The sequence below is a fragment of the Herpailurus yagouaroundi genome, unplaced genomic scaffold (assembly GCF_014898765.1).
Source record: "Herpailurus yagouaroundi ecotype Mexico unplaced genomic scaffold, PumYag 100, whole genome shotgun sequence".
Lineage (NCBI taxonomy): Eukaryota > Metazoa > Chordata > Mammalia > Carnivora > Felidae > Herpailurus > Herpailurus yagouaroundi.
The window spans coordinates 84,931,049-84,946,988 of NW_024412391.1; the positions used below are offsets into that span (position 1 = coordinate 84,931,049).

The 15,940-nt window shown below is 39.9% G+C and overlaps 1 protein-coding gene across 7 annotated transcripts in view; it reads left to right on the forward strand.

Moving 5' to 3' along the window:
- NME8 (NME/NM23 family member 8) overlaps window positions 1-15,940 on the forward strand; it is a 108,958-nt gene that overhangs the window by 19,705 nt on the left and 73,313 nt on the right. For all 7 annotated transcript variants that reach the window (XR_005789492.1, XR_005789494.1, XR_005789493.1 and 4 more), the window contains exons 9-11: window positions 126-218; window positions 1,557-1,744; window positions 10,039-10,214. Coding sequence is in view for 2 of the 7 variants with exons in the window: in XM_040472984.1 (XP_040328918.1) it covers window positions 126-218; window positions 1,557-1,744; window positions 10,039-10,214 (457 nt within the window). In the remaining 5 variants the exon portion in view is untranslated. The remainder of the gene's footprint in view (window positions 1-125; window positions 219-1,556; window positions 1,745-10,038; window positions 10,215-15,940) is intronic.

Consider the following 15,940-nt stretch of genomic DNA (forward strand, 5'->3'; position numbering starts at 1 on the left):
CCGTATTGAAGTATTTTACCTGAAAACTCATTCAAATCTGTTAAGCACAGGAAACAAATGTCCTTGACTTGTTTTACATGTGGTCCCATAACACGTCTGGATCTGACCTTCCTCTCTACTGAAAGATTCTCGAGGCAGGATTTGTCATAGAAATAGAGGATAAGAGAGTGCTCACTGAACAGCAAGTAAGGGACTTCTACAGTCGAATAGCAGACCAGGTAAGAAAATTAGAAAAAAAAAAAAAAAAAGCCACTGTGTTTTCGAATCCAGTGTATATTTTGAATCCATATTTTATTATTTTTATTAAAAAAATATTTTTTTAATGTTTATTTATTTTTGACAGAGAGAGAGAGACAGAGCATGAGGGGGGGTGGGGGGGAGTGGGCAGAGAGAGAGAAAGAGACAAGAATCCGAAGCAGGCTCCAGGCTCCGAGCTGTCAGCACAGAGCCCGACGCGGGGCTCGAACTCACAGACTGCAAGATCATGACCTGAGCCAAAGTCGGATGCTCAACCGACTGAGCCACCCAGGCACCCCAGAGTCCTTATTTTAGAAAAACAAATGGATAAGTCTAACCAGCCAAATTAGCTTCTGTTGTCCTGTTGGGGTCCATATCGTGGTAATGCCAAAGAAGGTGGTGATGCAGTCTCCAGTAGAAACAGTGGCAGCTGAGCGAAAGCAGATGGTCCAATTGTATTTTGTTGGAGTGAAGACCTATTTAACTTATGTCCTCTCAGACTTTCTGCATTGGCCTCTGGAAGTGAATAGCCAGGCCTTTCCTATAGATTTTTATCCCAGGTTGAAGGCTCCTTGTCATAAAGGCTCACAGGGAAGCTTTAATCCTTTCATTATCTGAAAGCCTGTGTCTTTTGCCTGGGGGAGTATTAAGAAAGACAGTGCTGTGTTCCAGAAAGTTCAGTGGTTTAGGGGTCAGAAGACATAGCTTCCAGAAATGTACTGTCCAATATGGTAGCCATTAGCTACTTGTGGCCGTTTGAATTTAAATTCATTAAAACCAAATCAAATGAAAAATTCAGAGTCTCAGTTGCAAGTGCTCAGTAGCTGCATGCGGCTACCTATGTTGGAGAGCACAGAATGTGTTTTGTCATCAGAGAAAGCTCTAGTGAACAGCACTTTGTCAGCTGGCTGTGACACTCCAACCATCTCTCTTGGCCCCAGGAAAAGGTTGGACCGGCTGCCTCAGTATCACCTGGGAGCTTTTGAGAAAATCTAATTCTAAAGCCCCATCCTAAACCTATTGAATCATGAACTCTGGGATTGGACTTTCCAAATCTGTGTTTCAGCAAGCCCCGTAGATGATCTGGAAGCATCCTGAAGTTCGAGAATGGTTATTAGATCATCTTTAAGATCAATCCCTGTTAGCTGTGAACCTCTATCCTTCAAAGATGTGTTTGTTAGCAGTGGGCTTATAAAGAGAACACTCCCTTGCCCTGTGATCGTGAAGGGGAGGATGTTGCTTGAGTTGGGTGGTGGCTGCCATTTTTGTCGATCCATATCAGAAGCCTGAAGTAGGTAGCTTATCCTCTTATTTTGTAGCCTGACTTTGAAGATTTTGTCCTTTTTATGACAAATGGCCTGAGCCACATTCTAGTGATATCTCAAGGAAATGAAGAACAGCCTGCCTGGGAAGAAACTGAACCCAATCCCGAGACTGAAACTAAAGTGGATGAGGATCATCACCATGAGGTGGCCCCACCTACGCTGAGGAAGGAGAAGCTGTACAGGTAACTCGAGACCATTTACATCATATGAGGACGTAGTGAAGCGTAGTGTCCAAATACCTCAAACACATTTTGAGGTACACATTTAGAACACACATTTTTACATTGGAACCACAAGTATTTCTTCCAGTCAATCTAAAAAAAGTGTATATTCAGCAAAGCTGGGATTTCCCTGAAAGTGTATGTCAAGAGGATTAGAGTTTACGTTTGTCTTTCTAAAGCTGGGCACACCAGTGTGGCCTCCCAGCCTGGGGCCCCAGGGATAGATTGGGACCATGTGTAATCCCTGCCAGGCCTATCTTTTCTGCTGTCTCCCCACATTCACTCCCACTTGCCCCGGGTCCTAAAGACATCGAATGTACTCTCCCCTCTTACTTTCGGCAGTTGGTTATGAATTGCTAAGAACTGAATGGTTGTATGTTTTCACTGATGGGTTTTTAAATAGTTGAAAATGAATGTAATATATACAGTCCCGGTTTCATGCACTGGCGTTTGTGCCTTTTATTCCCCCGAAGACTCAGAAAGTCCACTTTAACCCAAGAGTCATCGGAACTATGTCTGAAAGAAAGGTGGGTGAGAGTCTCTGAGTCTTGAGATTTCATCATGTGGCTGGACAGAGCATCTTCATTGCATTTTCTGGCCAGGAATCTCCAGAACTTTCCTTGTTGTCCTATTAATGTGTGCAGTAGCTTTTCTTGACTAGCTACATCTGCTGGTTCCTACCGATGCTTTTTAGGTAGCAGGAACTAATGTCATTCGTTGCAAGTTTTGAGTGGGATAGAGGGACTTATAGGTAAGTTGGCTGCTGACAAAGAGCTTTGTAAACAGTACTACTTACTTTCACAGTTTTTAAAAAAAAAAAAATTTTTTTTTTTAACATTTATTTATTTTTGAGACAGAGAGAGACAGAGCATGAACGGGGGAGTGTCAGAGAGAGGGAGACACAGAATCTGAAACAGGCTCCAGGCTCTGAGCTGTCAGCACAGAGCCCGACGCGGGGCTCGAACCCACGGACCGTGAGATCATGACCTGAGCCGAAGTCGGCCACTTAACCGACTGAGCCACCCAGGCGCCCCTACTTTCACAGTTTTAACAGGGAATGATGGTCAGTGGTCAGAGGGAAGGTTTGGTGGGGAGAGTTGTGCTCAAAAAGATACCAGGCTTCATACCAGGACTTCTGAGCCATTAAAAAAATGTCCTGTGAAACCCTCATTGTTAGCAGCTGGCATAAAAGAAGTCAGTATTCCACTGGTGCCATTGTTCTGGGGCAAGTCTGTGTCACATCTGACTTTGGCAAGCATTTGTCTCCAAACGTTCGATACCAGCATAATCAGATGAACAATTTAGGCAATTGGCAGGGTGGGCATGGAGTGAGATGTGTTAATCTTGCTTTGGCAAAGTCTGCGGTATTTCTTTTCTGAACTTAGAGACTCCATTTGCGTTTGGCCCGTCGTTACTCTGAGCAGTGGCCACCAGCAGGCAGCATGGAGTGGTGGGGTTCAAGTTCGTTTGTCTGGGAATCTGTTTTCACAGCTCTTGTTCTGGAGTCAGAGCATAACAGGGGCTGTGTACAGCTGCTATCATCTTTTTTTTTTTTTAATGTTTATTTATTTTTGAGAGAGAGAGAGAGAAGGAGAGAGCACAAACAAGGGAGGGGCAGAGAGAGAGGGAGGCACGGAATCTGAAGCAATATCCAGGCTCTAAGCTGTTAGCATAGAGCCCGATGCGGGGCTCAAACGCATGAACCGCGATATCATGACCTGAGCTGAAGTTGGATGCTTAACTAACTGAGCCACCCAGGTGCCCTGCTACTTTCATCTTTTAAGTAAATCTAAAACCTAAAGGATAAAGAACTAAAACTCTCATGAATGATGTACCCATTTGTTCACTGTTTTTCTTTATGGCCGCCCTTCCCCCACCTCAAAGCCTCCTCACCTTCCTCTATGGGTATTGGGAGGAGGGAGTACTGGTGGGTGAGGAAGAAGGGAAATTAAAAGCAGGACAATTAGACTGGGAGTGGTAGGTGCCTCCTTCTGTGAACGTGAACAGAGCTCCCCGTCTTTGTTGGAGTGTTTGCCCTATGGAGAAAAACTCACATGTGAACCCACATGGTTTGGGAGAACTTTCTTCGTGTTGTCAGTTGCCCACTGGACCCCATGGCTGGCCAGGAGGAGGGAGTAGGAATCAGGAAAATGGTTCAGGCATCCATGGTTTTCATCCGCATTCCAAATTTGTTCATGATGACTTCTGATTATGGCACATATATTATCTGTTTACATGTCTGTCTCCTTAATCAGTATATTAAGAACGCAAAGGTCAGAGTCCTTTATCTCTGCTTTCTGGTCATTCTACAGAAGAGGAAGGGCATGGTTCTATTAGCTACATTGTCCAGAGTCATATAAGTAGTTCCTGGCCATTTTCACTAATTCATTCACTCCTGCCTTCCTTCATTCACTCATTTATTCTGTTATGCATCCTTCCTTTATGTAGTATTTATTAAAGTCCTACTATGTGCCAAGTCTTGGGGATACAGAGATGGGTGAAAATTAAACGATCTCTAAAGTCCCTTTTGCTCTAAATCCTTATGACTGACTAAAGATGATAGTACCGACCTCCTATAATATATTGCATTTCTCTGGCCACACAAAGTGTCTATTGTATTCTTAGTAACCTATTTATCTCCTATACATGTCATAGCTTGTAGAGAGCAGGTTTTTCTTTTATAAAACTCTCATTTAAATTAAAGATAATAGGTACAATTTCTAAAATAATCTTTAAACGTATTTCTGGGATCAGAGCAGTCTGAATACTATACCCCTACTATCTATTCCCATCTCCAGACCTTTCTTGCCTCTCTGGAATCAAAGGGAACCTGGACTAATAAGCATCTGGCCACAGGTGAGGCCTGGAGCTCTGTGTACAGAACGAAAGAGAAGGGGAGGGGACAGGTCACAGGGGACAAGAATCTGGAGAAAACCACCAGCCTTGGGAAGAACAAACACAGACTTGTGACTTCCCGGGGCCAGGTTGACACTGAACTTCACTGGGCCTTCCTGACCCTCTGAAAGCCCAAGATGGAGCTGAGTGGGATTACTGAAATGCCCTGCCTTTGAGGACCAGCTCCATAATGGCTCTTACCGGAGAAACAACAACCTGCTTGCTGGTAGCCTAGAGGTCATTCTGGCCTTTCAGCCATAGGGTTTCCATCACCTAAGACACTCAAAACCAGGTGTAAGCCCCAGTAAACAAACCAAGAAAAATGACTGTCTACCAAGGGGAGCCTAGTGGCCAAAGGAAGATCTACACAAATACCAGAACACAAGCCCAGTGAAAAAGAACTACTAAGGATAGAAAAGTCCTCAAGTAAAATAATAGTAATAGGAGTTATCATCATAGTAATACTTGCGATCCAAGTGCTACATACACATAAAAAGAGACTTCTCATTTGAACTATAAAATAAATTATGATTTGAACTCTAAATTCAGTCTGATAGTCATTTGAGACTCGGTTTAATGCCTTGGAAAATCAGATACAAGAAGTAGCTCAAAGGACAGAAAAAAAATGAGACAGACTTCATGAGAGCGGACCAGAAACAACGTGGAGAATGTACTGGAAAGATCAATGTGCTAATAAGAGAGATTCCATACAGAAAAGAAAGAACAGATGAACAAGCTATAACTCAACGAATAATAGGGAAAAAATTTCCTGAAACGAAGAAACACATGCATTTGCCGACTGAAAGGGTTTACAGTGGCCCAGTCTCGACTGATGCAGAGAAACACAGATATGGGAATATCCTGGGAAGACACACTGTATGCCATTTCCAGAGACAAAGAACAGCCCGTGGTGTCCTTAGGATGTCCAAAACCCCAAGCAGATAATTTCCTTAACACCCCTCTCCTCTATATGACAATATTATTTTTATTTTTATAAAAATTTTAAAGGATTTTTCTGAGAGGGAGAGAGTGTGAGTGAGTGGGGGAGGGGCAGAGGGAGAGGGAGAGAGAAGCTCAAGAAGGTTCCACCAGCATGGAGCCCGAGAGAGGGCTGGATCTCACAACCGTGAGATGACAACCTGAACGGAAATCAAGAGTCGGGCGCTCAACTGCCTGAGCCACCCAGGCGGCCCATGACAATATTATTTTTAGTACTAGCTATTATGCAAGACGATAATAGCCAGAAAAAAAACCCATAAATAGTGAAAATTGTCCTTTACAAAATTTTGTGTATATATGAACATAGAAGCAAAAAGTAAAAAATGAATATTGTAATATCAAAAATGAAACAATAGGTTAATACTGTTTAATTATATTAATATGTTTTCTTAGAAAGGAAAACATTTGCATACTTATATATATTAGTCTATCACAGAAACAAAGTGCAATTTTTGTTTGCAAGCCTTAAGTTTTGATGATTTGCTAGTGACATTCTCAAAATTGATCTTCACTGGATGTCAATAGAGATACATAAAATTCCTGTTTCCTGATAAATTCCAGAAATTGCAATCTGCCAATAGCTCTTATTTTAGAATTGATTCTTATATGCAGAGTAGAAGCTAGAGTACACTGTTTATTAAATGTAAATAATAAAAATGCCAACTTGAAGCCCACACATATATTATTAAAATTAAACACATTATAACCACAGGAATTGTTCAGAATGTGGAGAAAAGTTTTTTGTTTTTGTTTTTTCAAGGAGGAGTAGTAACATACCACTAACGCTATTTAGAATTGCTGGTGCATGGTGATGCTGAGAAGCAGCCCAACTTTTAGTTTAAAAATTGGTTTAAGGGGCGCCTGGGAGGCTCAGTCGGTTGAGTCCGACTCTAGCTCAGGTCATGATCTCATAGTTCGTGAATTCGAGGCCCGCGTTGGGCTCTGTGCTGACCGCTCAGAGCCTGGAGCCCACTTTGGATTCTATGTCTCCCTCTCTCTCTGCCCCTCCCCTGCTTGCTCTCTCTCTCTCTCTTTCTCTCTCAAAAATAAACATTAAAATTTAAAAAAAAAATAAAAGAAATGGTTTAAAATTTCTTAGAGACAGTTCATCCCCCAGTGACTTGCACTTTAGGTATTCCCTTTACACCAACTGCCTGTCTGGCAGCAACTGAGAATAAGTTACTTACAAGGACAAATCTCTGGCTGGCATGGGACTTGTCATCAGACTCCTGAGAGAAACAGACCCCCTCCCCCATCTTAATGAAGCCAGGATATCCTTTACCTAGTGGAACAAAGGAAAAAGTTCAGGGACATGCTTAGGAATATATCTCCTGGAAGATATTTGAGGGAAGACTTGTCCAAACAAAAAATGAAAAGAGATACTTCCATCTGAGGGAAAAAAGCGAAGGGAAACAATTCTCCTCTGAGAGGAGAAAGACGAGATGAAGAAGTAACAGCATTTTAAGGTTCTTTTTCGAGTTTGCAGAAGTGGAGATGGGTGGAGTGTTAGAGCTGAGAAATAGTGTGTGCCAGGATGCAGGAAATTCTCAGAACATATGCGTTTGGTTACGGAAGCAGGTTAAAGATGGTGACCATTAAGGCAGTGGATGAGGATACATGGGACCTCTATGTTAACAAGGGAATACCACGGAATGGATAGCAACTTGCTCAGACCAGCAGATGGGAGAAAGAAAAAAGAAGAAAGTATAATTTAAAATAAATAGTATATATAAAGTAAGATGGAAGGAATATAGTTAAGTATATGGGTATTATACTAAGTATGAAAAGGTTAATTATCCCATTAAATACAGAGATTACAAGGTTAAAGTTAAAAAAAAGTTAAAAACCATTATAGTAACAATTGACACAGAGGAGAATCCTCAATGGGCACTAAAACCATTGCGTGAAAAATATATACACTTTCAGATTGTGTCCTCTCAGATTTCTTCTTATTTACAAAGTGGAAATGGTAGCTTTTCAATGGGGAAAACGCTTTGAAGGGAGATATCACTTCAACTACATTAATAACACCAACAATAGGAAAAACTTACATTGCGTATATCATCTTGTGACAAGGACACAGATTCGTATCCTGAAAGTAATAGGAAACTATTGGTCCATCCAGTAGTTTGAAACCATCCCAAATGAGGAATAGTCCACAAAACAACTGGCCTGGACTCTTCAAAATGTCAATATCATGAAAGACAAGAAGGCTGAATATTGTTAGAGATTAAAAGAGACCAGGGAGATAGGACAATTACATGCAATGTATGGTCCAGGATTAGGAAAAATTACTATTGATGGGACAGTATTTTATGATTGGTGAAATTTGAATATGAGCAGTTTATGAGATAAAAGTTTTATATCAAGTAAACTTTCCTGAAGTATTTAGGAGGGTGAATGGTTAAAATATCTGCAGCCTACTTTTAAATGGTTCAGTCAACACACACACACACACACACACACACACACACACACACACACACAGGAGAGGGGAGGGGGATGAGAGGGATAGAGAGAACAAATGTGGCAAAATGCTAACAGTTGGTAAATCTAGAGTTCATTATCATACTCTTGCAACTTTTCTGCCAATTTAATTTTTTCAAAATAAAAAGTTTTAAAAACACACTCATCTACATTCTGTTCAAAAGAAACGCACAGGGGTGCCTAGGTGGCTCAGGGGTTAAGCATCCAACTTCGGCTCAGGTCATGATCTCACGGTTCATGAGTTCAAGCCCTGAGTCAGGCTCTGTGCTAACAGCTCAGAGCCTGGAGCCTGCTTTGGATTCTGTATTTCCCTTTCTGCCCCATCCCCTGCTCATGCTTTGTCTCTCTCTCTCAAAAATAAATAAACATTAAAAATTTGTTTTTAGGGGCGCCTGGGTGGCGCAGTCGGTTAAGCGTCCGACTTCAGCCAGGTCACGATCTCGCGATCCGTGAGTTCGAGCCCCGCGTCGGGCTCTGGGCTGATGGCTCAGAGCCTGGAGCCTGTTTCCGATTCTGTGTCTCCCTCTCTCTCTGCCCCTCCCCCGTTCATGCTCTGTCTCTCTCTGTCCCAAAAATAAATAAACGTTGAAAAAAAAAATTTGTTTTTAAAAAGAAACAAAGAAAAATAAAATTAAAGGGATATCTATCTATCTATCTATCTCCAGGCAAAATAAAGTATTAGAATTGAACATTACAAGTGCTAAATTTAATAAAGAAGGACATGATGTGAAAGCAACATTTATGAAGTAGATATAGTCATCAAAAAGTGCCCTGATAGAATTACATATACTCTATAAATATATGTAGCCTTAAATCCCACACATACATTTTCTTTGTTTACAAGAAAGCCTTAACACATTTTTTAAAATTAAGATTTCACCGCACACATTTGCTAGTTATAATCCAATAAAATTGGAAATAAACAATAAAAAGATGACTGGGGCGCCTGAGTGGCTCAGTTGGTTGAGCGGCCAACTTTGGCTCAGGTCATGATCCCACAGTCTGTAGGTTTAAGCCCTGCATCGGGCTCCATGATGACAGCTCAGAGTCTGGAGGCTGCTTTGGCTTCTGTGTCTCCCTCTCTCTCTGCCCCTCCCCCGCTCATTCTCTGTGTCTTTCTCTCTCTCTCAAAAATGAATAAATATTAAAAAAAAATTTTTTTTTTAATATGACCAAAATGTCTTATGTATTTGAAAACACACCATGTTCTTCTAAATGATCCTTGACTCAAAGACGACCTTAAGAAAAGTAGAAACTACCTGGAAAGCTTAACATGAAGGAAAGAAAAACGTGTTTAACCGTATTTTATGTTGGTCTTCTTTATCCTCCCAAAAAGTCAAAACATACATGATTTCATGTAATTGAGTTTTGGATTCGTTCAACAAAAAATGGAATTAAATGCATATTTTTTTATTTGATAGATACAACTTTACATGAAAATTTAATTTTTGTTTATTTTATTAAACCATTAAAGTATTTGTGAACTTATTACCAGTTTTAATTTTCTGGCATGGTTATTAAATTTCAGCTTACAGAGAAAGACAGATACCATATGGTTTCGCTCTTATGTGGATCCTGAGAAACTTGACAGGAACCCATGGGGGAGGGGAAGGAAAAAAAAAAAAAGAGGTTAGAGTGGGAGAGAGCCAAAGCATAAGAGACTGTTGAGAACTGAGAGCAAACTGAGGGTTGATGGGGGGTGGGAGGGAGGAGAGGGTGGGTGATGGGTATTGAGGAGGGCACCTTTTGGGATGAGCACTGGGTGTTGTATGGAAACCAATTTGACAATAAATTTCATATATAAAAAAATAAAAATTAAAAAAAAATAAATTTCAGCTTACAATAATCTTAAATTACATTTTGGATTTCCACAGTTTACAAGATTATCTGGAAAGACAACATATATCTCAGCTCTGTGATATTGAAGACGGTATAGCTAACGTTAATAAGTTTATTGATATGTTCTTCCCTGATTTTAAAAGTATGAAAAACCTCAAATTAGAAAAGATCCTGGCATTACTTCGACCAGATCTCGTTCAAGAAAAGAAAGGTAAGAAATAAGTATAAATAAACCCTAGTATAATTGCATCAAAGGCTATTATTTTAAAATTTAACATTGAAGAAAACACCTGAAATAAGAAATTTAGTTAATACTAATCTAATTTCTCAATGATAAAGAATAACACATTTTTGTAGGTAAGGAGTTTGCAAATTATTTTCTAACATTTGAATTTGTTAAAGTAGATTTTACTATGGTAGGACTTATTATATAATAAAGATTGGACTTTATATCTGAAATGCCTTGAATTAATGCACCTCCTCATTAATTGTGTGATTTGATACTTTACCAAGTCTATTTCTTCATGTATAAAATTCAGAAGATTAAAATGAGGGGCATCTGGCTGGCTGAGTTGGTGGAGTGTGTGACTCTTGATCTCGGGATCATGAGTTTCAGCCCCACGTTGGGAGTAGAGCATACTTAAAAAAAATGAGAAAACATAAAGTGCCTGGCACTTGAAGGGTGCTAGTTATTTTTTTAAGTTTGTTTATTTTGAGACCGAGAGAGAGAGTGAGTGTGAGTGGGCGAGGGGCAGAGAGAGGGAGAGAGAGAATCCCAACGAGGTTCCACATTGTCAGCCCAGAGGCCAATGCAGGGCTCAATCTGGTGAACTCTGAAATCATGGCCTGAGCCAAAGTCCAAAGTGGGATGCTTTTAACCAACTGAGCCACCCAGGCTCCCCAGGGTGCTAGTTATTTTTAACCTTATCCCATATTCACCTGGCAGGGGGAATATGACAGAATAAGAATTCACACCATACATGCACACTCTTAGTTCTTTTTTATAACTGGTATATGGGAATACAGTTGATATTTGTATATTGACCTTATGTTCTTTGACTTGGTAAACTCACTTGGTTCTAGAAGCTTTGGTGTAATTTTCTTAGGAACTTCTATGTAGACCAGGGTTTCTCAACTTCAGACCTACTTACGTTGGGGGCTAGATAATTCTTTTGTTGAAAGGGGCGTTATCGTGTGCGCTGTAAAATGTTTATAGCATCCTTGGCCTCTAGTCACTTGATGCCACTAGCATCCTCTCCGCCCCCAGCACGATAACCAAAAATATCTCCAGACATTGTCACACGCGCCCTTGCAGGACAAAATATCAGGCCAAGAGCCCGTGACAGGGACAGTAATATCATCTGCAAATCCAGCCAGTTTTACCTCTTTCTTTGGAAGTGTCTTCCGCTTACCTCATTGAACTAGCGAGAACTCTCTGTGGATGCTAGCAAGATGTTAGGCTTGCTTTATACTTTACCTTACAGCAAAGCCCTCGGTCTTTTACCGTGAAGCACAACATTAGCTCTAATATACCCCTCACCTAATTTTTAAAAACCCACCTGTTTTTAGTTTGGGGAGTTTTTTTTTTTTTTTTTTTTTTAATATCATGAATAGATATTGTGTTTTCTCAATTATTTTTTCTGTATCTACTGATCTGATTATATTTTACTTTCTTGAGTTTGAGAATACGGTAACTACTTTGATTTTTGAATGTTGGACCGGCCTTGCGTCCTTCAGAAAAGCCACACTTGGTTGTATATTGTTCTTTTTAAAAATAGCTGGATTTGATTTTTTTAATATTTTGTTGAGGCGTTTTGTGTCTACATTCATGAGAAATATTTGTTGTTTTCCTTTCTTGTGGTGTCTTTATCTGGTTTTGGTGTCAGGGTAATGCAAGCCTTATAAAAGTGAGATAAGAAGTTGTCAGTCCTCTTCTCTGGAAGAGATCATGTATAATTCATGTTACATCTTTCTTAAATGTTTATTAGAATTTACCAGGGAAACTTATCTGGGCCTAGAATTTTCTTCGTTAGAATGTCATAGCTTTGTTTTCCTTCTTAAATCCTTTAAAATATGGACATATTTTTGGAATAACCAGACCATATTTTAGAAAGGTTTTAGATTTACAGAAAAATTAAGAAAGATAGTACAGAGTTTCCATATCCCTATCCACCCCCTTCCAACAGCTTATCCAATTAACACCTTATATTACGGTGAAATATTTTTATAATTAATGAACCAGTATTGAAATGTTATTAACTAAAGTTCATAGTTTACAATAATGTTGACTCTTTGTTTTGTACATTCTATGGGTTTTTTTTAAAAAATTTTTTTTTAATGTTTATTTATTTTTTGAGACAGAGAGAGACAGAGCATGAACGGGGGAGGGTCAGAGAGAGGGAGACACAGAATCCGAAACAGGCTCCAGGCTCTGAGCTGTTAGCACAGATCCCGACGTGGGGCTCGAACTCATGGACCACAAGATCGTGACCCGAGCCGAAGTCGGCCGCCCAACCGACTGAGCCACCCAGGTGCCCCCATTCTATGGTTTTTAATAAATGCATAATGTCATGTATCCCCTTTACAGTATCACACAGAATAGAATCACTGCCCTAAAAAAATCCCTTTTCCTATTCTCCCTTCCTCCCTCCCAACTTCTGGTGACCACTGATCTTTTTGCTGTCTCTAGTTTTTGCTTTTTCCAGAATGTCATACAGTTGGAATCATAGAGTATGTGCCTTTTCAGACCGATTGCTTTCACTTAACAATATGCACTTAAGACACCAAAAATTGTGTTGTAATTTTTTGCTTTTCAACAGTGCTGACTTTTTAAAGAACTTCAGAGGAGGAAAATGTTTATTATATTCACCCAGATATTTACTGTTATCTTCTATTCCTTTTGGAAGTTCCACGTTTCTCTCTGATATCATTTCCCTTCTACTCAAAGAACTTTAGCACTTTTTGTTTTAAGAGCAGGTCTGGTGGCAATAAATTCAATTGGTTTTCTTTCATCAAAGAATGTCTTATTTTCTTTCTTTCAAAAAAATTTTTTTTAAGTTTATTTTTTGAGAGAGACAGAGCACAAGGCAGGGAGGGGCAGAGAGAGAGAGAGAGGGAGAGAGAATCTCAAGCAGATTTTACATTGTCAGTGCAGAGCCCAATGAAGGGCTTGAACTCACAAACCATGAGATCATGATTTTAGCTGAAACCAAGAGTCGGATGCTTAACTGACTGAACCACCCAGGTGCCCCAGAACGTCTTTATTTTCATTCCTGAAAGATATTTGTACCGATATAGAATGCTGGTTTTCCAGTTCATTTCCTTCAGTACTTTAAAAATGTTGTGCCACTGCCTTCTGGCTTTACTTGTATCTAATGAAACATCCATGGTCATTCAAAGCATTTTTTTCCTTATATGTAATATAGCTTTTTATTTGTTTATTTATTTTGGGGATTGCTTTCAAGATTTTTTCTTTGGTTTTTAACAGCTTTATTATTATGCATGTGAGTATACTTTTCTTTGAGCTTATCTTTGACTTTGGGGTTCCTTGAACTTCTTGAATCTATAAATGTCTTTCACTAAATTTGAGGAATTTTCCGCCATTATTTCTTTAAATTATTTGTTCCGTGCCAATTCTTTCACCATCTGGGACTCCAAAGATACAAATGTTAGATATTTTGACATTGTCCTACAGACTCCTGAGGCTTTGGCCTAAATTTGTTTTCTCTGTGTAGTTCTGATTGGATCATTTCACTTGTGTTAGCTTTAAAATTGAAATCTGTGATCTCCTTGTTGGCATTCGGCCCATCCAATGAATATTTATTTCAGTTGTAATGTTTTTCAGTTTTACACACCTCATTCGGTTCATTTTTGTAACTGCTATTTCTCTGCTGAGAACTTTCATCTTTCCAGTCATTTCAAGAGTGTTCATCCTTACTTCATGGAGCATTATAATTGCTCCTTCAAATTCTTTATCTGAATATTTCAATATCTACATTGGAGTTCTTGAGATTTACTTAGTTTTTTTTTTTTTTTTTTAAGTTTTTATTTATTTACTTTGAAAGAGACACAGGGGACGGGGCAGAGGGAGAGGGAGAGAGAGAATCTCAGGCAGGCTCCACACTGCCAGCTCAGAGCCTGATGTGAGGCTCGAACCCACGAACCATGAGATCATGGCCTGAGCTGAAGTCCAGAGTCGGAGGCTCAACTGCCTGAGCCACCCAGGTGCCCCAAGATTTGCTTAGTTCTTTATAGGTTGCATAATTTTGTATTGTATTTTACTTCTTGGTCACTTGAGTATTGTTATGAGACTGATGAATCGTGTTAAAGTCTTCTAGAGAATGTTGACTTCTTGTTTGTTTCAGAAGTCAGTTGGTCAGGTTAAGACCACATGTCCCATCCCACTTTCTATGGGTTGTTTCCAATGTCAGTTGCATTTTCAAAGTTTTTGTATGCTATTCTGGACTTCACAGCTTAGAGCTCACTCGGAAACCTAGGTGATGCTCGATACTGAAGTTCAATTCTCAAGCCACTAAGTTGCCACTTATCAGCCCAACCATAGTCATTGCTTGGGGGGGGGTCAGTCCACTACTTCAAACACAGGTTTAGTCAGTCGCTTTCCCCCCCAGTCCCCACCATCTCTGGCTGTATCTCATAAGCCTCTGTTCTTTGTCCTCTGGATGGATATCTGGGGTTTTAGCCTCCCTGTGCGATTGGGCACAGCCCACGTTTAGGACTGCCTCCTAAATGTGAGAAAAAAGTGGGGGTGAGAAAAAAAGTAACAGGGTTTTTCCCACACTGTTCAGTCCACAGAGGCCCCTCTTCCCAGTCTCACTGGTCAGAGGGAAGGACTTGCTCTCAGTTTTAGGTGCTTGCAGGGCCTCCGCTCCCTTCACAGTACATTTCACAGCTGGGGCTTGCCTTCTAGTAGGTCCAGGAGAGGGAAAAAGCAAAATCAAAATGAAGAAGCCTCCTAAAATGGGGATATCCTCCCAAGTCTCCATCCCACAAGATGGAGTGTAGCAGAGTTTTATTCCTCTCTCCATGCTCAACCCCACCCCAGTTATAATATCTGTGGTCTTAATTTTTGTGACTGTTGTTTGAAGTTTTAGTATACCGATGGTGGTGGTGATGTTACTTTTACGATGCATATCTTATCTTTTGATAATATTTTGCAATTTATATCTTGTTTATGGTCAGGTTTACAACGGGTATGTTTAGAATTTTTCTTATATAAATTGGTTTTCCTGTTCCCACAGTCCTTAGATCTATTAATTTCCCACTTTTTAATCACTTAGTTATATTTTCTGTTACCTGAAGTGTGTGTATATATATATATATATATATATATATATATATATATATTTATGTTTTAATTTTTTAATGTTTATTTTTGAGAGAGAGAGAGTGAGAGAGAGACAGCGTGAGTGGGGAGGGGCAGAGAGAGAGGGTGACACAGAATCCAAAGCAGGCTCCAGGCTCTGAGCTGTCAGTGCAGAGCCAGACGTGGGGCTTGAACTCACAAACCGTGAGATCATGACCTGAGCTGAAGCCGGACGCCTAACCGACTGAGCCACCCAGGCACCCCACACCTGAAGCATATATATTTAAACACGTTTTTGAAAAAGATATGTACTTCTTTCGTTTTCTGAACGCTGGCATATTTTAGAATATCTTTTGTTACCTTTGTGTATAAAGGAAACTTACCTGACTGTATATTTTTAAGAAATAAATCCCCCATCCCCAAACCTATAGACTTTTTGCATTGAGGAGGAAAGTCTGTTTTCAGCCTGGTTTTTGTTTCTTTGCAGATAATTCAGTTTTTGTTATGTTTTGTTTGTTTCACTTAGATACTTGTGGAATTTTCCCTCATTACTCAAAAATTTCCAAGATTTTGTAGCTATATCAGAATGAATTGGTCATGGAGCACCTGGGTGG